Raw genomic sequence first — 24,329 nt, 5'->3', positions numbered from 1 at the left:
TATTAAAGGTTCTTAAATTGAAAAAAAAAATAGTTAAAGGTGCTGGACACCTTTTGTAGTTTGTCAGAGACCACTATTCTCACCTGGTGCATCATAACAATATGCTTAAAACAAACAAATCTGTGAAAATGTTGACACAATTGGTCATCAAAGTTGGAAAAAAAAATATTTCCACATGATTTTGTCTGTAAATTCTTATGTTCTATTTAAAGCCCTCACACTGATATGTATTAATTAAGCACTTTTTCGTAAAAAAAAATCTACAGGCAAATCACTTGATAGGATTGGAACCCAAGACGGTTGCATTAACAGAGAGGTTACCACTCGACCACCGAGCTAGGCCGGTGGCTAGAGGCAGTTTGATTCCCCAAAGAAATTTGCTGAGCAGTATTCTCTGCTTAGCACCTTTATAAAAATTAAGCCAAGGTGAGCTTGCTACACATGCACCATAAAAAAAAACCTAATAAAATGCATTTCTTCACTACACATGCTTCAAACTACATAGTAAATTAAGAAGACGTGCAAACAAAGTAGCAAAATCATCGTTACGTGGCAATTAAAATAAAACTGATTCCCCCCCCCCCCACATAAAACATAATTCGTAATAAAACTTTCTGTTTAAATTTCAATATTTACATATAATTCTCTTCCTTTACAAACATGACATCTGGAAAAATAAAATTTCACCACAGATTTATGAAAATGATTTTACTCCAGACAAATTCTTTTTCTCCAACACACATTCTGGCCATTTTCAAAACCACGGCTTAGGCTTTGCCTCAGGCTTAGGCAACGCCTGAAACCAAAAGCCTAAAAAAAAGCAGTGGTTTTCAAAACGACGATTGTTACACTCATTGTACTATGAAGCATTCTTTTAGTATAATACATTTAGGCTCCACTTGGGGGAATGCTATATTTCTTTGAGAAATTAGTAAAAAAATTAGTTTTGATATTGCGAATCAAAAAAGCAGAGAAAACAAACAAGGTTTTTATTTTCTTAATACACCACTCATCGATTGAGCTTAAATTTGCTTTTTATTTTTCTCCTACATGTATAGCTGGCATTCCTTGAAGTTAAAAATAGTCAGTCTATATGGTTTTGTAGCTACACGTACATGTACTTCTACATCCCCTCTCAACACTGTGGTTATGACTAGCCAAGTGTCAACAGATACATGACATTTTAATCGTTGCACACATATTTATATTAACCGCAGACCAGGACATCCTTCTCTATACATTAATGATAGCAGATTTATAAATAAATGTGCTCATTTCCTTTACGGTTTATTTTTACTTCTGGTTTCAAAGCCTACCACCATATCCTGAATGTACAGAGTGTTGGCTAGGATTTATAAATAAGTTTGCTATAAAAAGAGTAAAACCTCCGATTGGGGGAAAACCCACGCAGTCCGGCAGAGACTGAAAACTCAATCCATAACGCAAATTAGATCAAGGGTCAAAAAGGTCAAAGTTTGAGGTCAAAGACGTGAAAGTTTTATGTGAAAGGAGTGAAAGACTATGTAGACACATTCACAATTTGTGTTATCCTTATTGCAGACTGGCATGTAAATGTAGTTTATCTATCATTCAAAACCACAGCGGATGATATTGAATTGTGAATGGTCAGACAGTAGGAGGGATGACTGTGTGCATTTGTAATGATATCATATTGCAGGCCGGCATTGAATGATATTAAGATGTCAGACAGTAATAGAGTTAATAATAGTATAAACATGGCCACCAATTACAACTTAAAGCACATTATGGGTGCGTTCGGTTAGCTTCCCTGGGTTGACCCTGGTCTGCCCCCGGTACGTTCAAATAGCTTTGACATAATTCCAGAGGCTCACCAGGGTCAGCCCCAAGTGCCCTGCTTGTGCAGTGGGTCACTACGGGCTGGCCCCAGGTGCATGACGTCACCATAAGAGGGTGAGTGATCGTTCGATAAGCTTTTGTCAGGGGCCCACCCGAGTGAACACTGCGGAATCGACCCACGGAAGCTAATGGAATGCACCTAATATGTACCTGGAAAGGGGCATGGGTGGGTGGGATGGAAGCTTACAAAATAATAAACAGAAAACATTAACATTAAGTCACCTATGATCCCTTTGCTGCTTTAGAAAATTTCTTAAGGTGCGAAACCTGTTTCCATAGTAATGATTTCAGATTGTTAAGCACCAGCGAGTGATCCATCTGCATATTTGTGCTGGTCTTCTCCAGTCCCTCGCATTTGTCGAGCAGCACCCTAAGCTGAGCTCGGATCTCGTACGGTGAATTATCTAAGAGGTAGTCGCGTAACATGTGACACACCCGCTGGAGGTTTGGCTGAATAATCTCACCCGAGCATCTGCCTGTTGAGGAGTCACAGAACGAGCGGCAGTTCTCCCCTAAAGCGCAGTCGGCACTCACCGTGCATGCTCGCTCCTGCAGACTGGTCTGGACGGCTTGCTCGGTCAATATCCCTTCCACCTTCAACACCTTGACGTCGCTGTGACCGGTGTACCCAATCCCAAGTTCATTCACGTTGCACATGTAGAGATTACCCATCGGCCCGTCGAGGATTTCCTCCACAAACTCCAACAATCCAACCACAATGTGTGCCTTATCTGACCAAGGCGGGGCCATTTTTCTTTTAAAATACCTACTGACCATGCCCGGTAATAAATAATCGATAATGGATGGGAATTCCGTACCGAACAATCGATATGAGTAGACTCCCTCCATAATGTACATGTTTCCACAAAATCCTAGGAGTTTTGGAATGTAGTCACTATTACCCAGCACCATCATCATGAGAAACTCTTTCTCTTGAAGCAGGGCCCACATCGACCTTGCCTCCGGCAACGACACTTTGCCGTCGTTGTTGACGTCTGCGATGTCCAGGATTCTGGACTGGATAATGTCGTATTTACCCTCTCCGAGATGCGTCTTGAGATAAGCCGACAGCATGATGCGGAAGTCTTCCATGGAGGTCCCGGAGGCGGGCTTGCTAAATCGGATGTCTCTTGGGTTTAGGTCCTGCTTAATGTACAACTCTTCGTCCATGTTCCTCTTTCGTTTTGGAGGCTTCTTTAAGGTGCCCTCATATACCTGGAGTAAGAAAGAAGGCAGGTGGTTATTAACTTATTATATCAATAATAGGACTCCAATTTGGGGGGGGGGGGGGGTTACAAACGACTTCAGCAATCAATTTATTAACTGCATGAAGGCTTATTTCAATAGTTGTTTAACATTCAACTTTTATACTCCAGTCAATACCCGGAAACATATTATAGGTTTTTATAATAATAAAATTAGCAATTAGATTTAATAAGCGCGTACACTAATCCAACCTTGAGGCACTTAGAATAAAGAGACACAATAAAGAAAATGTAATTAAAACACATACATTGTACACTGAACAATTCATGTACATAGTATATTTACTGTGTGTCATATAGCACATTATGAGTGCAAAAAAAAAAACAGAAACTAAAAAGAGCTATAGTATTTTTATCATTAGAACCCTCAGCCTTAAAAGACTGGTTGCAGCACATTGATGTAAACAGTGAACAGCAACTGAAAAGTTGAACCTAGGGAAACTAAAAGCGTTCATTTCTTCGCTTGAGAAAATATAAATTTACTGTCCCAACAATATAACTTCATTTTCATAACCATCAAAAACAGTCCGTTAAAATAAAAGATTTTGAAAAACACAATTGCGCTCACTATACAATTCAAAATGGTTGTTGAGACCAAATTGGTCCTGAAGGCTTGCTCAGTCCCTTTTAGTAATCTCATCTATCTTATGTGTCCTGGTTTCTACATCCAAGACTAATTGTATTCACCCAAGCAAATCAGGACACTTCACAACAGGTGTAATTCACATTAGAAATGTTGACACTGCATCATCATTAAGGACAGGAGGGGAATGGGGTGTCGTCGCACACACACAACACACGCAGACGCTTATTACTTTGTGGTTCAGTCAATCTGTGGGTATTCCTTTGTTTTGTACACCCATTTTTATTCTATTTTATTTTATGCAAGTCGCCTGACACACAAGTTCTGAAGGCCACTTCAAGGTGTGGGCTACAATTATATTTTCCAGAGGCCGTTGCCACCTACTCCTAGGGCTGAAACAGGGTTACTACCCCTTTCACAGTCCATTCGAATGTAGGCTTTGGAAACTATTATTCTTCAACATTGTAAAAAACACTGTGTGGATGTGTGTAAGTCCACATAGTGTTTCAAGTCCTTACCTTATGTGGACTTTTTTGTTCTCTGGCCCACACTTGTTTCAAAACATACACACATTCTATTTATTGTATCCCTATGGAGACATCTTTTGTTTTCCCTTTGCCCCATCAGACAAAATTCCCTGTGGAGCACCCTTATCATTAGAATTCCTCTACATGATGTATACATGGAGACCTCTTGTGTTCCCTTTTCTGTTTTGTGCTTAGTCTGCATTTTGGGCCGTAAATAAGAAATCAAATTTCCTGAGTTTTTACCCTGTAAGTAAAGGACTTCTTTTTGTTCTCCCATTGTTGGGACTTCGTTTTTGCGATGTCCCATTGGTTTTGTAACCGAACGCCAAGCAAGGCAGCCTCGCTCTATGAAAAGACCTGTATCCCTTTTGTTTAAGTCCTCAGTTTACATTGTAGACATCACACTTAAATGACGAGGCTTAATATATAATGGCATCACTCATTGTCAATACTTGAAAGGCCTGACCTGACATCACATCGCCTTTCTGCCCTGCAGAGAGATTTTTATTCTGAGAATAGTTGGACGGGGAATCTCTGAGTCATTTCCATCCCATCAATCATTCAGTGGCAGTAGCTGACTTTGTCAACCTGATCCATCCCCCTCGGTGCGTGAACTAGCCCGTGTAATTTGCCCCAGCCCTATAGATGATGTCACACATGACATCACAATCTTCATTTAAGACATAAAAGTCTCTTGTAGTACTTTTTGTACAACACATGACACAAACGTCCACAAACTTACACAGTTTAAAGATAATGATGGTAGAAAGCTTCCCTTAAACAATAATATCTCTCCTGAAGATATTGCTCTGTAATTTTTCCTTTTTCTTTCCTTCTCAAAAACTTGATGACAAATGAAGCTGAAATTTTTACAGGTAAATTATATTACGTACATCTTCATTCAAAGTGAGTAGGGATTTATATCACCTTTCAATTCAACTGACTAACGTACTTAAGACAAAGGAGATCATTCTTCTCTTATAGCCTATGTCAATGTGCATGTTCAAATATATTGTTCTGATCTGTTCTTGTTTAAACAATTTGAGCAACAACCCCTTTAAGGTCTCGTGGATACCCCCCCCCCCCCCACCCCCAAATTCAAGCCCTACAGTTGAATTTAATAGTCCGCAATCATTCATCATGTCTACTGTAGTTGGCACAAAATCCTTCTCGATTGTAAAAACAATTTAACAACCCATTACGAATCACTTTTTATAGATTTCCTCCTGAAATACGGCTTCTCATTTCTAAGCCTTCCCAACCTGTCTTTGGAGGACAACCTACATCATACAGCTGAGGCCTTACAGGTTCCAATATCTTGGTCAACATTAAAGATCAAGGGACTCCAGCGAGCACAGAATGCCCAAAATGTCATCAACTAGTTTCCAGCATTTCCATCACAAAAAAATCCCCAGACTTTGTTAGATTGAAATACGAAAGCAAAATTTTTTTAATAACCTGACATTTTCGGCCCTAGCAGAGTCTTTCTCAAAGGAATTGAAATACGTAACAAAACTAAACCCGAAAGGAAGAATAAAAATAGCTGCAGCACTTAGTCCTTATCCAGTCCCCTGGCTCCTGCTGTAAACTCTCATACTGCCGATCGGGCAATATTATAATTGAATGAAACACATGCAGGGGTTGAGTAAACTGTATTCTGCACAGTACAGTCTGAAGCCCTCATCCCACTAGACATGTAAGATCAAAGAACTAACCCCTGTAACCCCCACCCCACTCATCCCGCCCCCACCCCCTCCCAAGGGAAGAGACAAATTCATCTTGTTGAAGTTACAAAGGGGAGAAAACTCTAGCACTTTTCTACCACCGAGGAACCTGCTCACAGCAGATTTTACTAGACAATGTACGCCGGGCTAGTGTTGAGGGTTAGCCCTGCCCCTTCCTCATTTGAGGTTAATTTGTTTTTAAATTACAACGAGGAGGGAGGTGAACACATTACCTGGTAGGAAGCATCTTTGGAAAGACATCCGTCCAGCGTGATCTTCTGCAGTTGGCATAACTCAGGGCATAACGAGCCTGCTATAATACCTTTGCTGTAGTTATCGCACTGTGACAACAATGAAAACAGAAATTACACTTAAAGATTTCAAAACTACATAAATTTTGTTTTAAATTTCATGAAAATTCAATGATATGATTGATTAATTTTCTAACCCTAAATTAAATTATTACTGATTTTGTAATGTTAATTTTAAAATGTTGAATGTGCCCTAAGCATGACTTTAGGCCGTGTAGTTCAGGAAGTTTCTCTCAGGCCTGTATGCTTTGTTTTTAGAAAGGGCAAGGGCACCAAGGCATTTCTCCTTGGTAAAGGGCACTTGTAAATTTCTACTCAAGCATTTCAATGGCACCAATGCAATGACCAGGGGCATGGAGGCAATTGCCTTCGTTGCCTCTGTTTTTTGTAGAAAGAATTACACTTCCAGTTAAAATTTGCTTGCAAACAGTGCACTGCTGTTTGACACAATAATCCAACTTTATACAATTATTGATAAGTACTATTCAATTTGATCTCTGCCCAGATTGTCCATGTTATGGAATTGTACCTTGAGGCTATTTCATTTACGAAACTCGATATAGATAATTAAGTTTACAGCTTGATATATTATATGGGTAAACACAAAAGGAGTTAAGTAAACTTTGAATTCATATAATTTGACACCTGTTGAAACATCTTGCACTGCTGTTTGACACAATGAGTCCACCTAATTAAATTAATGATCAAAGCAGGCATACATTTCAGATCGATCTTAAATATGAACAGGTGATGGCAATGCCCCCCAAATTAGATTTCATTTATGGAAACTGATATTGACAATTAAATTGCGGGCTAAAATTGTTTGTGATTTCAAAAATTATAATAATGACAACAAAAACCATCCCAACCAGCTATTTGAACTGTTCAACACAATGGTCTAAACAATAAACATGAATAATTCACCAATACAATTTGAAAGCAACAATTTACGAAGCGACGGTCAAAACATTCTACATAATATTTTTACAAACTAAAATAACAAGTATTCTAATGTAAATAAATACATGCACACAATTTATAATATAGATAAAGAGTATTTAATAATTAAGCAGACGTTTAATTTTAATTTGAAACATTCTAAAGAAATTTCCATTGCACAACTTGAATACATTAAATAACACCAGTTATAATGGTAATGAAAAATGTAATAATTAAGGTTCAAATGGAGGTTATACACCTAGAGGTATAACACTCCTGCTATAGGGTAAAACATATATATGTGAACAAATCCCGGGGAGAACCCTGCCAATCCTGGCAAACTCCTAGGAAATTGCAAATTTCCTGTGAATAGCTACCCCTGCTTGGAGCATGGAGGAAGAAGTATTAAGGGATGGGGTTAGAATACTGATTCCCAACCCCCTACCCGAAGGTGCTTCAAGTGTTGAGCGCAATTGGAGAGGTAGTGGGCTTAACAATTCCGGAACAATTTCTATAGGTTTAATTTCCAGAGAGATGGCTCTGCAGTGTGAAAAAGGGCTTAATTATGGATATAAAATTAATTACTATATTAACAAATTGTAAAAATCTGCAATTGGAATACACAATCTGAGACACGTTTCTGTCAGTAAATCGGATTCAAATTTTTGGGGGATAAAAAGTGATAGCTTTTTCCATAATCACAGCACTCTGAAAATGCATTAAAGGCAGTGGTAATTACTCAAAATAATTATTAGCGTAAAACCATTTTTGGTGACGAGTAATGGTGAGAGGTTGATGGTAAAAAACATTGTAAGAAACGGTTCCCTCTGAAGTGCCATAGTTTTCGAGCAAGAAGTAATTTTCCACGAATTTGATTTTGAGACCTCAGATTTAGAACTTGAGGTCTCGAAATCAACCATCTAAATGCACACAACTTCATGTGACAAGAGTGTTTTTTCTTTCATTATTATCTCGCAAGTTCAATGACCGATTGAGCTCAAATTTTCACAGGTTTCTTATATTATACATATATGTTGAGATACACCAACTGTGAAGGCTAGTCTTGGGCAATTACCAATAGTGTCCACTGCCTCTAAAGCTGATTGTACTTCTTATTTATTTGTATTGTCATTACCAAACCCTTTAATAAGAATACGGATGTATGTAAGACAAAAACAATACTCGTTATCACCGATGAAAATTTAACATCAGTTAAAAAAGTTGTTTTAAATGAAAACATTATTTCAAGAGTTCAACAGCATCAGAGGCATCAGATAATCGAAGTGATAACATTTTATTCAGGACAGAGCATAATGATACTACGGTTCACAGCATCTGCGGACATTGCACGATCAGAACACCTCCTGGGAATTTCAAATTATTTGAAGTGGAAAAGACGGGGGGGAAAGTTGTGAGAGATTTTACAGCTCAATTGTGGACAATAGTATCTTGGCCTTTCGAGAAAGAAAAAAATTGGAACCCAACTCCGGTGCTGTCACACAGTCGTGATGGCGAACGGGGGCTAAGCGAGCGTGAAAGTTGACTTGCATTATTCATGCATGCATATGTAGGTGTCGGAGCTATATTAAGGACTTGGCATATCGTGTGAAAGATAGATGGAGAAAAACTTGGCAGGGGAAAGAAAGTGTGAGGGGAATCGTTCCGTCTTTGGCCACTGAAAAAGCTTCCTGTTTCATTTTGAAATTAAAAAAAAACAAGAAAAGATTAAATCTAGGTCTTAAATAAGAAACAATAAAATTTCATCCAAGTAGGAATGTTCAGAATTTGAATTGACTGGACTTGAATTTAAATCCGATTCTTTGGAATTCTCTTTTAATATTACAATTTTTAGCCTTTGAGACTCTGATTTGGTTGAAAAGTACAGCTATTTTAAAGGCAGTGGACACTATTGGTAGTTACACAAAATAATTATTAGCACAAAACCTTTCTTGGTGACGAGTAGAGGGGAGAGGTTGATGGTATAAAACATTGTGAGAAACGGCTCCCTCTGAAGTGCCATAGTTTTTGATAAAGAAATAATTTTCAACGAATTTGATTTTGAGACCTCAGATTTAGAACTTGAGGTCTCGAAATCAACCATCTAAACCCACGCAACTTCGTGTGACAAGGGTGTTTTTTCTTTCATTATTATCTCGCAACTTCGAAGACCGATTGAGCTCAAATTTTCACAGGTTAGGTATTTTATGCATATGTTGAGATACACCAACTGTAATGACTAATCTTTGACAATTGCCAATAGTGTCCACTTTCTTGAACAGTTTTTTTTTTCTTCCCTATTTATAAAGAAGAGTTAGAGTATACATTTAAATATAAGAAAATCTAGATATACACAAACTATAATATTGAGTGCGCTATTGAGCTGCTGTCGTGTTATGTTGATCCCAGATTGAAAAAAGTCACTGGAGTGCCACAACAACTCATCAGGGCTGTTTACTCCCAAAGGAGCAATGTTAAGCGCATTGAGAAATTATTGTGAAATGCGCTATACAAGAACTAGTTATTGTTACTGTTATTATTATTATTATTCGTCATGTTGTTCCTGTTTGAGCACTTTGTTATGTGGCAAACTGGTTGGTTTGAGATGGCCATGGCTCTCATTGTTGCAGCAGGAATTTTTGACACCTCTCGTTCCCACAACCATCCTAACCTGCTCCCTTTGTTAGGCGCTCAGGGGGTTCTTTGTATAGCGCCTTATGAATGCTTTGTATTACTATTACAGGACTTGTTACTATGTGGTTACCACGCCAAGTTAACTGAACTTGGACCAGGTGTCCGGTGAGCATTTTGAGCCCAGCAATCCAACCAAAATTTTGGATTTCAATTTTGATTAGCATATAGTCCATGTATCTCAACAATGCTCTTATTAGAGCCAAACGATCGAAGAGAGAAGACAATGAAGAAGTTTTAGATTTAGACGTAGGAGGAAAACCCCAGGTAATTATTCCAGGGAAAACCCACGCGGTCAAGTTGGGACTGAAAATCCAATCACATAAAGCCCCAACTGGGATTTGAACCAGGGTCCCAGAGGTGGAAGGTGAGGCAAGACACCACCTGCCAACCTGACCGCAATGATAATGAGAACCTGACCGCAAGATGAGCAATGAGAACCTGTATTTAAGAAGACAGGCTACACTTGCATCTCTCTTGTGATCAAGATGCACATATTATGACGGCTTGGTCATGATCTAACAGACATTAACATAGTATGCAAACAAACTTTGCAATAATCAGAAACAGTCATCAAGGCCTCTCGGGTTTCGGTTACTCACGATATAGTCTTTGGCAAGTTCTCCCTTGCATACGTCCGGGCCAGCGTAACTCAAGTAGATCACCCAGGCCCCGAAGAACAGCAGCAACCAAATCAACACGACTACCTTCAACTTCACACGATGTCTCCCCTGGAAACATGGCAACGAACGAAATGGAAATTTAATCAAGCACAAATTTGCGTCTGCCTCACATCTACACCCTAAATGCGGCCGCTGCTTCCGTTAGTAATGAATGAATCAGCTCTACACACACGTACATACAAACAAGTAAGCTTTGCATACAAACAAGAGCTTGATCAATTTCTTAAAGTCATTATAGGCATGTTTGTTTATGAGTTGAAAATGTGTAGAAATATTGTGCTTAACAGAACGAGTTAATTATCATGTGAGGCAAATATTCGGTAGCTTAGCACTTGTATGACTATAATAGGTCTTATCACTCCTCCTAAAAAAAATATATTAAAAAAAGGTTTGCTTCTAAATTGCCTAATGTGACATGGCCCATAAGATCAATCATTGACTTAACTCGGCCACAGAAACACAATCTAAAATTTCAAGCACGCTGAAAATTAAACACACCGAAAGACTTTCTCTACTCACCATTCTGACGTTAAAGTTCCAGATAGATCTGTAATGCCCTGCCATTACGCACGTTGTGCCATCGTGTCCCGATCAGTCACACTTAGCTTACTCCTCTCACTGTGTACAGAGATGTCTACACACCTCCTTCCTGCATGTCCCGGTAATTGTTATTCCCTACTCCCAGACTCATCAGTGTACATATTACATTTCATCTGTTGACACACACAACAAACAAACAGTCAAAATGTGCTTATTAAGATATTATGGATTTGTGTTGCACAAGCATCCTGTAACTTCAGCGCTGCATATTTTATGCAAACACACAGGCCATGTGTATCTATGTGGGAGGACTCACATGTAGATCAGCCGGTTCAGTATGACCATGGACCCTGGCGCAATTGTACACACGCCGTTCAATGTCTAAGGGTAGAGTACTAGACATACACACATGTAGGGTGATGACACCCGAGCATTATGCCTACTGTAGGCATATGTTTGAGACCTGCGTGTGGCCGTACAGTACAGGGTCAAATTTCAAAGTGCTGATTAACAGTAAGCAACTTTTTGTGCTTACTGTAGCAGAACAATTTACTTACATGTTATGTATGTAAGCGTATTTAGGTGGCCAGTTTGCGTGTTCACCTAAGATTTGTATTGTGACGCCATCAATTTTCGTAGAGTAAGCACTGGAAGGTTAGCATGCCAGTTTGGACACGACCTAAAGCAAAACTAAAACTCTTATAGTTCACAGAACTGTTCAAGAGAAATACAAAACGAACAACACAAAAAAAAAAAAAAACTTTGATTTGGACCTCAAGGTTTCAACAGTACAATAAGTATGCCAGAAAACCATAAATAAACATTCCATCAAACAAATAGTACAAAATCAATCAAAGTGTTTGTTAGTTCTGTTCCCTATTCAATAATCACACGTACGGCAGCGCATTTTGTTGACACTGTGCACAAAACCCCTCTTGAAACCCTTCCGCAACCCAAAACAGCCGATCGTCAATCAGTATCTTCCAACCATAATTTATCCCTTATATTAAGGCAGCTTCAATTAACGCTTCACTTTGCTGGTGGCTGAAGCACTTCAAGGCTCTTCAGAGATAAATTATCAAAATGTCAGCGCTTTAAACAGACGCCTTTCAATTGTCAATCTCCCTTGATGTATTGTACTTATTAGAGTAATCATCACAGCGATGTCTAAGATATATGTACAGCCATAGAGGAGTATTTATAAAAGCACTTACATGTAATGATAAATTTATGTCTGCAGCAAGAATTTATGTCTTGGAGGCAATCATGTGTGCCTATACTCCTCATCATGGAACAGAAACCCTAAGAATGCGGGGTATGCAACAATCTACACAAGTCTTTTATAAGGCTTTTATTTTCATTTGTGCGCCTACAAATTTAGGGCTAGTTGTATAGTTTCTATGGTTCAGTAATGAAAGCAGGATCTTTCTTTTATCAATGCTGTGAAATAAATATTGTATAAAAATAGTAATTTAAAAGTAATTGTCTATAAGCAATGATAATAATGCACTGACAAGAACAAGGGGTACTGCAATATATTCACTCATTGATTATCAAACAACCTTAATGACAAGTTCTTTGTTCATTTTATAATCATAAATACAAATTGATGGTTGAACTAACGAGAGAAATTGTCATCAGCCAGCCTCCTAGCCTATTAAGAACCTTATAATGCCCCCATGTACTGTCTACATGTAAGGATGCTCGCTGAGCACATTAGTAGCAATAAAGGTGGAGAAGGACTGATTGCAACTGTAGGATGTTTCTACTACTAATGACTCTACATTGTACTATTGACTCTTGAATTCAGCATCATCACAATAAAGTCCAAAAAAGTCTCAAACTGGGAACCAGATCTTATTTTAGACCTGTGTGTTGGAATGATTTCCATCTTTTGGTACAGAATTTTTTGTTTTACCAGGCAGACATTTAAAAAGTCTGAACTCGTATAAAAGTCTGATATTTCCCTTCTCTGGGTGACATCTTAATACGCCAATCCCTCTTCCCGGGATACATGCCAAGGGACATTTGTATTCTGTGTAAGATTAGATGATCAGAACAAAAGTCGCCATCTTTACATTAATGAGAATTGCCTCAACGAGCTACGCTTCATTTCAGCCACACAAAGAGGGCAGGTGGTACCGATGGAAATAATGATAAAATTCTACCTTTGTGTGTTTTTTTGGGGGTAATTTCCCATTCCAGGTCTTTGTCCTTTTCTTTTTAAGGAGAAGTTATTTGTTTGGCAATCACTCTTAACATTTAATTGGCAATCAAAACCTTAAAGAAAACAGCTGTGTGTTGTTAAAATTCACTTCGCATTCGCAGCAAGTCAAACCAGTCTTTAGAGAAAAAAAATAATCCTGTTGCTTCAAAGATAATCTTTGTTTTTCTTTGCACAAGCGTTACTCTCAAAGAAAAACAATTCTGAAGATTTGGCAGGATCTGCTAGTGCCTAGACAAGTGTTTTGTGAGACTTTCCAATCCTTACTTTCTGATCCATCCCAATATTAGGATCAAAATAATTGGAAGATAAAAAAAAAACATATTTCTCTCACTCATATCAACTTTAATTTTACTGGGAAATTTTACCTGAATCATAGTAGAAATGGTAGAGTGGTTTTTAACAAAGGATCATAGAAATGATCAATAATTTACTACAATGTAGACTATAGCCCTGTATCAAGGTGTGGCCATCTTGATTTTACTCCATTCCAACTCATTGTAACCAAGCTGAGGCTTGACAAAATAATAGTCTGGTGCCATGTTTGCCCAATGATTGTTAGCATTCATAACTGTTAATGGAAACAAGGAACATGACCATGATGGTGACAGCGTGATAAAGGTCTATAGCATCAGGCATGCATCTGCCAGTTGAAAAAAAAAAAAGGAAAATTTTTTCAAAGGCACAAGGCAAGTGCGGAGTGAGGCAGCTGAAACGCCCGGGACATGATACCCACAATGGTACCCTAGAAAATGTCGAGGTTTATTATGCTCTTAGGTGCTTTTTTAGCATGTACTAGGCTTATATTACATGATTGTAGTTGTACACTGTTAATGCCAGGCATATATGAGGCTAAAAAAAAAAATCCGAAAAAAAAAACCCAAAAAAGAGAAAATTTTACGTTTCTTTTTTAATTTTATTTTTTACTTTTTTTTCCTTCTTTTTTTCAGAAAACGCGGAAGAGTTGCATGCCTGATACATTTAGACTCCCACGATGGCAGACAAGAAAGACACTTATAAGTGGGCTGCGCGTTGTGCAAAGAGTCAATATGGAAGATGTGTCAAAACACACAGACAATCAAAGATGAACAATGGGACTGTGGACTCTACACATCAGCGGACCTACTGGACAACTTTCCGTTGTTAAGGGTTTTTCCACTAATTACAATTAATGCGCACATTTCTGAGAGTGATAGATTTACCCTGTAAGTCTGCTGCCACCTAGTGACCAAAAAAGTCTCCATAAATGGATTGTACAAACATACCTTCCCTTTATGTCAACTTACAAACCCGAATCAACCAAATCCGCAGGGAAAAAACGCCTAACACTGATCGAGCGCCAAATGCATAAATGTCACGTACATTGAATAGAGTAGGGGAGGACCGGACCTTCTGTAATGGAATTACTCCAAGTCTGAGGCTCTTCATAATTTAGTCAATGGCTCCGATAACTTAAGGTGGATTAAATATCTCGCCTGAATCCATGTCATTATGCAAATCCTCGGATTATAATTGGAAATTTTGTCTTGAGAGGCAATTATTTGTCCTCGGGGGAATGATAACGGTACTTGGTCATCCGGTTATGCATATTAACAGATTAGAACATTACGTGCTCATCATTCCTGTGTATTGATGTAGTAAATGTACTAGAATGTTTTTTTCCTTCAATGAGTTTATTTAAAAACCTTCAGGAATCAGGAGTCAAATTTTTTGGGGAAAATCCACAAAACCGCACTACATTGTACTAGAGCAGTAATATTCTTAACTGTTTAAGTGTGGAATACGCACGTACATGCACAAGCCAAAATAACCTGCTAACTTGTGAAACACATGTACGCTTGACGGAAAGCGCGTAATTCCCTGCTTCTGCAAGCGCTGATTTTTTACTTTTGGTAAGCAGAGCCATGAAGTAGTGCTCTGATGCATAACATACTTTGCCCATCAGTGTGTATGGATGTAGGTAGAGCATACAGTGAGTCAGAAATTAAACATTGAAAACCTAGTGTCCAATTCACACCCAAACACCCTTCTGATGTACATGTCTAGAAAAATCTTAATAAGGGTTGGGGGGGGGGCATTCACCACCCCCCCCCCAATTTCGCCAGTGAATGACCCTACTCAATAGTCCCTGGTACCCCACAGGGATAAATCTCCAGAATTCGTCTTGGCTGCCTCAAAAAAAAAAAATCTGTAGCACGAGGAGAGAGAAGCTCCTCAATCAATTCTCTCCGTTTCTCGCCTGGCTTGTTCAGCTGGAATATCCATGAGGAAACCTCCCTCAACAATAAGGCATACAATATTCATACAGGCTGCATGTAGTGAACGCAGAGATTTGTTAGGCATCTTAGCGTGAGATTGAACTACAGGGGATGACTGATGAAGTGCAAGCTCCTGTGATAACAGGGCGACTTAAAATCGGACAAAATGTGTACCAAACACACTACAAATTTCTTGTTCTTTCTAATCACTGTATGTGGATGAAGAGGCTTAGAAAAGAAAATGGCAGCAAATTTGATCTCATTACTTGTTAAACTTCCATAATATTTCACCCCCCCCCCCCCCCCCCCCCCCCCCCGTATAAGATTTTTGTTTGTCATTCTTATCCGAAAGCCTACAGTACAACACCATGGTAATTAACGGTGATAAGAATCATTTACAACCTTCCAGAACGACCACTGAAGGCCAGTGTTCCTAATGCCGACATTATAAGCAAAATTAGCTACAAACTTAATAAATTGAGCTGAAATTAAATTGAAAACAATCAAACAACAGACACAATGAAAATATTTCCCAGTATTGATATTGGCCTCCATCTTAGGTAAACTATGTCTACTAGTATTATAACTAGATTAAACATGTATTTGGGTCATTTCTTACATGTTTCCCTACAAGCTTGTTATTCAGTGGTTTGTTTGCAAAAATATATCAATAATTTAGCCTTGAACGTCAGCCAACTGGAGCCCCAGACTGGAGCCTCCTTTCCTAGTGAGTACTCAGTCCATTTACCACAGGGGTCCCTGCATTAGGTGCACAGATGCAATTATGGAATTATAGGTTCCCAATAAAATCAAGAAATTAGGGTAGGGAGGTTCAGTTATGACATCGTTTATTGTTAAAGGTAGATTAGGAGACAAGGGAAAAAACACGGAGCATGGTCCTTTTGATGGAATAAACCCATGTCTTTGTTTTTCCCCTCCCCTGTTTTGTAAACCGCCACAAACGCCCAATTAGAGGCACCCCGGACACCTTTGGTAATTGTCAAAGACCAGCATGCTCACTTGGTGTATCCCAACATGTGCAATATGCATAAAATAACAATAAATAAAAGATCTGCGAAAATTTGGATTCAATTGGTCATCAAAGTTGCAAGAGAATAATGAAAGAGAAACCGTCATAGTTGCACAAAAAAAGATTGTAAAGCACACAAGACTTGGTACAACATTTATTTTTTTACTTTTCTATTGAATGAGGTAGACTGTCGAGACAAGTCGACTATCAATCAAAGGTTTTTTTAAATGGAAAATGAAATTTTCATTTTGCTGCTAACTTTTCTCAAAGTGGTTTACAGCCCTGCCCATTTACGCATAACAGTCTGTTTATGATTTAAGATTTGATCAAGTGGTTTTTTACAGCCCTGCCTGTTTACACGTAACAGTCTTTTTATGAGTTTCGATCACTTAGATTTTTCATAATCAGTCGAAAAAACAAATAAATATATGCTACCGCCTCTACTTTACTGCTTTATTTATTTACACTCCATACACAACATATGGCCTTTATTTTAGTGTGATTCATTCAAGGTGTTTGTACAGATTTACAGATAGGCCTGTGCAAGATATTGCTCTTTAGTTTTATTTATGTTTGATTTTAAGATAAGACTTAAAGACAGTGGACACTATTGGTAATTCTCAAAGACCAGTCAAAGACCACTTGGTGCATCTCAACATGTGTAAAAAATAACAAGCCTGTGAAAATTTGAGCTCAATAAGTCGTTGAGGTTGCGAGATAGTAGTGAGAGAAAAGACACCCTGGTCACACGAAGTTGTGTGCTGTTAGATGCTTGATTTCGAGACCTCAAATTCTAAACTTGAGGTCTCAAAATCAAATAAAAAATATGTCACTTCAGAGGGAGCCGTTTCTCACAATGTTTTATACTATCAACCTCTCCTCATTACTCATTACCAAGTAAGGTTTTATGCTAATAATTATTTTGAGTAATTACCAATAGTGTCCACTGCCTTTAAGGCTATGCATAATGGAAAATGTTTTAAAGGTATGTAACTAAGGTTTGCGGAGACACCATACAAATCTCTGAAGTGAATAGTGGTGGCTCTGTTGTGTGTTTGAACTTCATGTAGGGTAGGCTACCTTACCCAGCTTTACATGTACTTAGGCTTACAAACACAGTAGAGTCCATCATTCTCCAGAAGACAGTCAGAACACACTGATTGAAACGTCAAGCAGAAAACGGCTATTCTTGATCAGCGCCACCGCTATAAAAAGAGCTTACTTGTGTTACTGCAAACCTTTTTTACTTAGTTTAAGGCTTGAAATACTGTGTTCGTGTCGGTCATGCATTGGGCGTAATCTGTAGTGCGCACTGCCTCATGACAATTGAAAAAAAAAGGCAGCCAAACAACTCACATTGAAGTTCATCTATTCATATTCATAAAAGCTGTAACAATGTGTGCATGGTGGACGTGTGTTTTCAATTTAAGGGTCGATGCATTATGCATAACACCCGAGGGACACATGCTTAAACTAAAAGCCATTGGACACTTTCGGTAATAAAAAAAATAAAAAAAAGTTCACAGATTTACAAATAATTTACAGGGTTTACAGAAGGTAATGATGAAAGACTTCTCTTGAAATATTATTCCATGAAATGCTTTACTTTTTGGGAAAACATTAAAACAACTATCAATTCGAGAATTATGGATTTATTTAAACACATGTTATGACACGGCGAAACGCGCGGAAACAAGGGTGGGTTTTCCCGTTATTTTCTCCCGACTCCGATGACCGATTGAGCCTAAATTTTCACAGGTTTATTATTTTATATAGAAGTTGTGATACACGAAGTGTGGGCCTTGGACAATACTGTTTACCGAAAGTGTCCAATGGCTTTACAGTGTCTATCACACTGTTGGAAGAGGTTCAACACAAGGAAAACATTATTTTCTAGGGGCCTTATCAGATACTGTCCTACTTCCAATTAGGTGTTGATCCCATGCAACGCACTCAAGACGTTCACTCAATACAAATTAACCGGATCATGAATAAATTGTACGATTTGTAAATGATTTATTATAGTGAATACATTGGCAGAGATGTTGGAGGCCGGTTCACAAGAGTAAGCGGGTAGCAAGATGGATTGTTATGGCAGCCGTGATCTGAGCAAATCAGGCGTTGTACATGGCTCACAGCGGGGGAGGGGGGAAATGTTTTGATAATTATACTACGTATCAAATGTGAAGGAGAGTGGAAAAAACCTACGCTTTAATTAGATTTAACAATTCAATCAGGGCCAGTCGAGCATTGCGTCGGAACAGTAGCAACACAAATATTGCGATCAGATGAGAATAGGGTCAAGTAGTAATAAAATACATTTCATTTTAGTTGATACAAAATGCACATCTTAAATTGTTAGCAATTGTCATTTGCTCGACAAACATCCGGTCACAATGCTACTGCACTCCGCAATGACTGCACAATGCAACAAAAAACCTTGTTTTGTGATGTGATGATGCATTTGGCATGGTTCTCATTTCAATTGTCACTGTGTAGTGTGTTACATTCTGTTGTTGTATTTGGTAATGGGTGGATCCTATCAATTATATTGTACTAACTAGGCTACTTGTTACAAGTTGTAGTTATATGGGTGTACTGTAGGTTAAGTGTATTTTTTAATGTAAAATCAAGCTGCAGGAGCACCTCAGCAGCACTGCAGCAAGTGCAAGAATGTATGCAGACATACACCAGCGCTTTATTCAGAATAGCAGCAAGCAATATACAGGATCGACAACTGATCACAACTGATACCGCAAACTCTTCTATATGATCACAATCTACTAACACAGAACCTATGTACCCGGGCAAGAAAGGCGACTGTATGATGAACGGGGGGCTTGTGATGGACCAGTGCCTGTGCCCCCCCCCCCCCCCCAAAAAAAAACATGAACTAAACTGCAGTCCCTTTCTGATTTGATTATTTTATTTAAAATGCAATTATAATATATTCAGATTGTTTTATGATTATGGTTGTTTGTAAAACAATAATAAATACACTACAAAAACAATACAGTAGTAAATAAGCTTCAAACAGCGACTATAATCAATGAGGTAGAAATCTACCTCCATGCTATAATATAGTCACCATTCAATTTCAATTAACTTTTTTAGTGACTTTAGTAAATACAAAATAATAAAAGAAAGTCTTACCACCAGCAGTGAACTGACTCTTCTTCTTCTATATTTAGTGTGTTTATTTTGAGGTCATGACTGTGCAGCAGCAGTGTGCATGAAATCTACTCAACAGCAGCATCCGTTCGTTTTAATTTCGTGTGGTGCCTCACTTGAAGACGATCGTTCTCCACAAGCCTAAATTAAAATTTGTTCACTCATCCACCATGTCCACGCACCTCTTCACACTAAAAACGATAGCTCTATGTATGATGACACGGGACGGCCCGGGGGGACGGACACATGTGTACGCAGCCGGCCAGCCACGCAGCAGCAGCAGCATGCAGAGAAGTGCGCGCGCCCTCCCCCAATTTTCCCGCGGTCTAGTCTCCTACTCAAGAGAAAGAGACTACGACTAACCTTTGACCCGTTCCCCCTGACATACGCATTTGAAACCCGTTATCGCCCTCTTTCGTACACATTGTAGCAGTGAGTGTAGACCTCCTTAGCGAATTCCCATTTTAAAATTGATTGTAGTATATTTTTCACAAACATATTGCTGATTTTATTGACAGCAAGCCAATTCGGAATATTTTTTGGATAAGCTAGTCTTAAAATAATGAATGAAAAATGGAACAAATACCAAATATTTTGAGTTTTTATTCGGAGCTTTGGCGTAACACGTCGTTCATGTGAAAATTCAAGATGGCCGCCCCCATGGTGTTAAATCGGGAGAATTCTGTTGCCGTTATTACAGCACTTAATTCTTGGGTTAATGCGTTGTAAACTGTATACATCGTATAATATTTACATGCACAACTGTTTGTTAAAAGACGCTTTAGTTTTGGCAGTTTTGAACCTACTCAAATCAAATTCACAATCGGCGCTGAATCAAAATCGAGTATAAAATCTTGAATTTTAGTTAGTCAATCATTATCATTGATCAATTGGATCAATCAGCTCGTTGGATTCAGTTTAAATCTGCTTTGTATTGTACTTGTCCAATTGCGAGACGGACTAAACGACAGTAAGATTTCCGTATCCTGCCACCACTTTTTCACTCATGAGTTTGACAGAGATGACCAAAATATCCAAAACCAAAGTAAAAGGAATATCTTTGATCGAGTAAAAAATACTAAATTATTTTAAGACGAATGAAAAAGTGGTGTCAGAATATGGACATTTTTCCTGTGCTTGTTGCACTTGCAGACAGTGCGTTTATTGTAATTTTAAAAGCAGCAGTGCTTTGAAATTACATTATATTATAAAGCAAGAAATAATTTTGTTCTTGCACCCAGACCAAGATGGCTGCCGAGAACTGGGATGATAATGCCGGACCCGTTGAGGCTGAGGTGCCTGAGATTCACCTGTTTGGACGCTGGAGCTGTGATGAGGTCCAAGTCAGTGACATCAGTTTGACTGTACGTATTCAACAAAACAATCAGAATCTTGAGGATAACGTGATGGTTCAACTCTTAAATGACTGTCTTTCAAAATTACTGAGAAAAAATGCTTATAAATTTTGCTAAATAAAAATGTGACCAAACATCAAAATGGGGGAAATAGTTTAAGTCAGAGAATAGACTCTAAGTGAAGATTTGTTTCTACAATGTACTCGCCTTTAGCTCATTCATTCTATCCACAAATCGACACTTTCTCGCCCATTCTCCTTAACTTAAACAAGTTGAAATTTGCTTAATGTGAATTGTTTGACATTATTTGTTCCTTCTTCAGGATTACATCGCCGTCAAGGAGAAGTATGCCAAGTACCTTCCCCACAGCGCCCAACGCTACCAGGTTAAACGCTTTCGTAAGGCACAATGCCCCGTAGTGGAGCGTCTGACAAGCTCCATGATGATGCACGGCCGTAACAACGGCAAGAAGCTTCTGACCATGCGCATCGTCAAACACGCCTTTGAGATCATTCATCTGTTGACCGGAGAGGTAAGGAAGTAGTTTAGTTTGATTCTGACTCTGACGGGGTGCAAGTGTTGCCATTGGCCATTTTCTGAGGTTTTGTCTCCTTTTTTATTCCCGGCAAATCCTAAAATTCTGACAGTACATGACCAATTTTCAGTGACCTCCTTTCTCTTAGACTCGGTCAAAAATATGTGTAAAAAACACTTAAACACTCAAGTTAAATCCACAGCCATGCACCAACATATACAAGATCTGATTCACAAATTTGAAACTCTTTTCCCAATCACGATCGCTCCTTGCCTGTCCATCATAAAACCTGTTTGCCATCCTTAACAGTCTCTGTGTTTACCTGCAAAACTGTATCATCTGCATTTTCTTTCAAACAAACGATTGCCAAAGAAAATGTCATTTCTTATATGAAGCCGACAAAACATAAAAAGAAATACAAAGAGTAGAAGAGGACTAAAGGTTACCTGTTTTCTTTTTCTGCAGAACCCCCTTCAGGTTCTGGTGAATGCCATCATCAACAGCGGACCCCGTGAGGATTCCACCCGTATCGGTCGTGCTGGAACCGTCCGCCGACAGGCTGTAGATGTGTCCCCACTCAGGAGAGTCAACCAGGTAGGAGTTTAATGAGACATCTGGGGGCAAAAACAGACCTTTGTCTTATAAGATCTTATTCCAAAATACAATGTGTTTCATCCTTTTCTTAAATTTAAAAACTATTTTTGAAATTGTTTATTGAGTATATTTTTGTTAAGGGAAAAGGACCTTTTAATTTGTTAAACCAAAGCAGGTAACTGAACATTACCAAACATCTGTGTGACGGTAAACTGACCAATCGGAGGTAACCAACTGTTTCTGAAATGATTACACGATCGAATACGTGTTAACAAAATTATAACTGACCAGGGGTGGATTTCTCAAAGGTAGTCCTAACTTAGGACTAGTCCTAAGCAATGCTAAGAGATAGGACCAGTCCTAAGTTAGGATGAATTACTGGTCCTAACTTAGGACCAGTCCTATTTCTTAGCATTGCTTAGGACTAGTCCTAAGTTAGGACTACCTTTGTGAAATCCACCCCTGCTTAGTGTGTGCTGGTTGGTACGATTTTATATTAAGTTGGAAGTGTGTTGGTTTATGTACTGTAACTGATGGTAGTTGTAACTGCCCTTTCTTTCTCCTCAGGCAATCTGGCTGTTGTGCACTGGTGCCCGTGAGGCCGCCTTCAGAAACATCAAGACCATCGCTGAGTGTCTTGCTGATGAGCTCATCAACGCAGCTAAGGTCAGTATTAGGCCTCAACAGTACATCCAATATCATAATTTTTTCATATTTTTGTTTCTTCTTCAATTCAAATTTCCTAAAGCTTTTGTGGTGAAACTACTGAATTGATATTTGACAAGTTTGGAAATAAATGTGTTATGCAAAATTAATGAAATACTGATTGTGTAGTTTTGGTAATACATCGGTGTGTGATAAGAATTATATTCAATTCAATTCAATTTATTATTCACATCACATTAAAAACATGAAAATTGCCTTCCAGTGTGCATCATAAAAACACAGAATTTTAAAAATATTAATATAAATATCAACTACAGGTATAAAAATATAAACGGTACAAAAAAATACAGAGACAAATATATTAATAACCATCCAAAAAATTAAAGGTTCAAAACAACTGGAAAACAGGTATAAAATATACTGCTTTCCGGCTGAGAGAAATTTTTCACCAGCCATATTTCAAATAATAGTGAATCATTTCCAACTAAACTAGCCACAAAGTTTGACTGGTCCTTAAGTGTTTAGGTGTTTTAACTGCCATTTTGCCAGCGGACCACTATTTAGGGAGACACTGCCCTTTCAACTAGCCATTTTAAAGTTTTCCATTGTGGTCTTGCATTGGATCTTTGGGCAAATGCAGTTTGTGTTTAAAACCAAGCAGATGCTGAATAACTGATTGAGAAAGAAACTAGCAGTGTATCATAATAGAAGTTCGAGTACTGGTAGATACTTTATTTAAAATACTTGAACACCTCTCTCTGATTTATTTTGTCCTTTCAGGGATCATCCAACTCCTACGCCATCAAGAAGAAGGACGAGCTTGAACGTGTCGCCAAGTCCAACCGTTAAGAAAATCCAAACCAGAACTCTCACAATGGCACAATATTGCCAATCGAATCTCACCACAGCTACAACAAACCAAGCTTATTTCTAAACAACTATTTTTCAACTACTGCTAGGTTGAGAATCTGTGTAAGTTTTTATGCAGTATCTATTTTTGTTGAAAACTTTACAAAATTTTAGCTCCGACAGGCTGGCCACCAGTTAGGCTGCTGGACCTCTGTTCAAAGCAAAGTTTGTTTTCTTCTTAGCAGTTTTTTATGTTGAAATGCCGACACAAACTAATTTGATTCTTGGTTGCATTGTTTACTTGATCTTAGGACAAGGGTATTGAAAAAAATAAAAATAAACTGTACACACCACTGAGAAAGCTCAGAAAAAAATATTGTTGTGTGGCGTCCATTTATTTTGTGTTGTTTGTTTGAAGATTTTGATGGCTTATTTAATGTTACAATGTGTCTGATAGTTTGGTATCTGTATCTTGTACATGTACAATCACTCGTTGGGTTTTCTCTGTA

General features: G+C 38.4%; 2 protein-coding genes across 2 annotated transcripts; one reads left to right on the top strand and one right to left on the bottom strand.

The window, feature by feature from the left end:
* Positions 1-458: 458 nt before the first annotated feature.
* LOC139948240 (divergent protein kinase domain 1A-like) lies at positions 459-20,069 on the bottom strand. The gene is made up of 5 exons (XM_071946328.1): positions 19,804-20,069; positions 11,118-11,311; positions 10,518-10,646; positions 6,211-6,318; positions 459-3,093 (listed from the first exon to the last, which is right to left on the bottom strand). Exons 2-5 carry the CDS (start codon positions 11,160-11,162, stop codon positions 2,101-2,103), a joined length of 1,275 nt encoding a protein of 424 aa, XP_071802429.1. The 5' UTR covers positions 11,163-11,311; positions 19,804-20,069; the 3' UTR covers positions 459-2,100.
* Positions 20,070-20,234: 165 nt separating this feature from the next.
* On the top strand, positions 20,235-24,196 carry LOC139947902 (small ribosomal subunit protein uS7). The gene is made up of 6 exons (XM_071945748.1): positions 20,235-20,253; positions 21,063-21,185; positions 21,499-21,708; positions 22,177-22,305; positions 22,873-22,971; positions 23,752-24,196. Exons 2-6 carry the CDS (start codon positions 21,069-21,071, stop codon positions 23,818-23,820), a joined length of 624 nt encoding a protein of 207 aa, XP_071801849.1. The 5' UTR covers positions 20,235-20,253; positions 21,063-21,068; the 3' UTR covers positions 23,821-24,196.
* Positions 24,197-24,329: the final 133 nt, after the last annotated feature.

This window comes from Asterias amurensis, chromosome 15, assembly GCF_032118995.1.
Source record: "Asterias amurensis chromosome 15, ASM3211899v1".
Classification (NCBI taxonomy): Eukaryota; Metazoa; Echinodermata; class Asteroidea; order Forcipulatida; family Asteriidae; genus Asterias; species Asterias amurensis.
Note: the sequence above shows the minus strand (reverse complement) of the source record. Positions and strands in the feature narration are given on the sequence as shown.

What these genes read in the sequence shown, in the direction of transcription:
- LOC139947902 (XM_071945748.1), top strand. Translation starts at nt 21,069, where the DNA reads ATGGCTGCCGAGAACTGGGATGATAATGCCGGACCCGTTGAGGCTGAG. An exon ending in TTCATCTGTTGACCGGAGAG is followed by an intron (nt 21,709 to 22,176) that starts GTAAGGAAGTAG and finishes CTTTTTCTGCAG; the next exon opens with AACCCCCTTCAGGTTCTGGT. An exon ending in CACTCAGGAGAGTCAACCAG is followed by an intron (nt 22,306 to 22,872) that starts GTAGGAGTTTAA and finishes CTTTCTCCTCAG; the next exon opens with GCAATCTGGCTGTTGTGCAC.
- LOC139948240 (XM_071946328.1), bottom strand. Translation starts at nt 11,162, where the DNA reads ATGGCAGGGCATTACAGATCTATCTGGAACTTTAACGTCAGAATG. An exon ending in GGAACTTTAACGTCAGAATG is followed by an intron (nt 10,647 to 11,117) that starts GTGAGTAGAGAA and finishes CCATGTTTCCAG; the next exon opens with GGGAGACATCGTGTGAAGTT. An exon ending in AACTTGCCAAAGACTATATC is followed by an intron (nt 6,319 to 10,517) that starts GTGAGTAACCGA and finishes TTGTTGTCACAG; the next exon opens with TGCGATAACTACAGCAAAGG.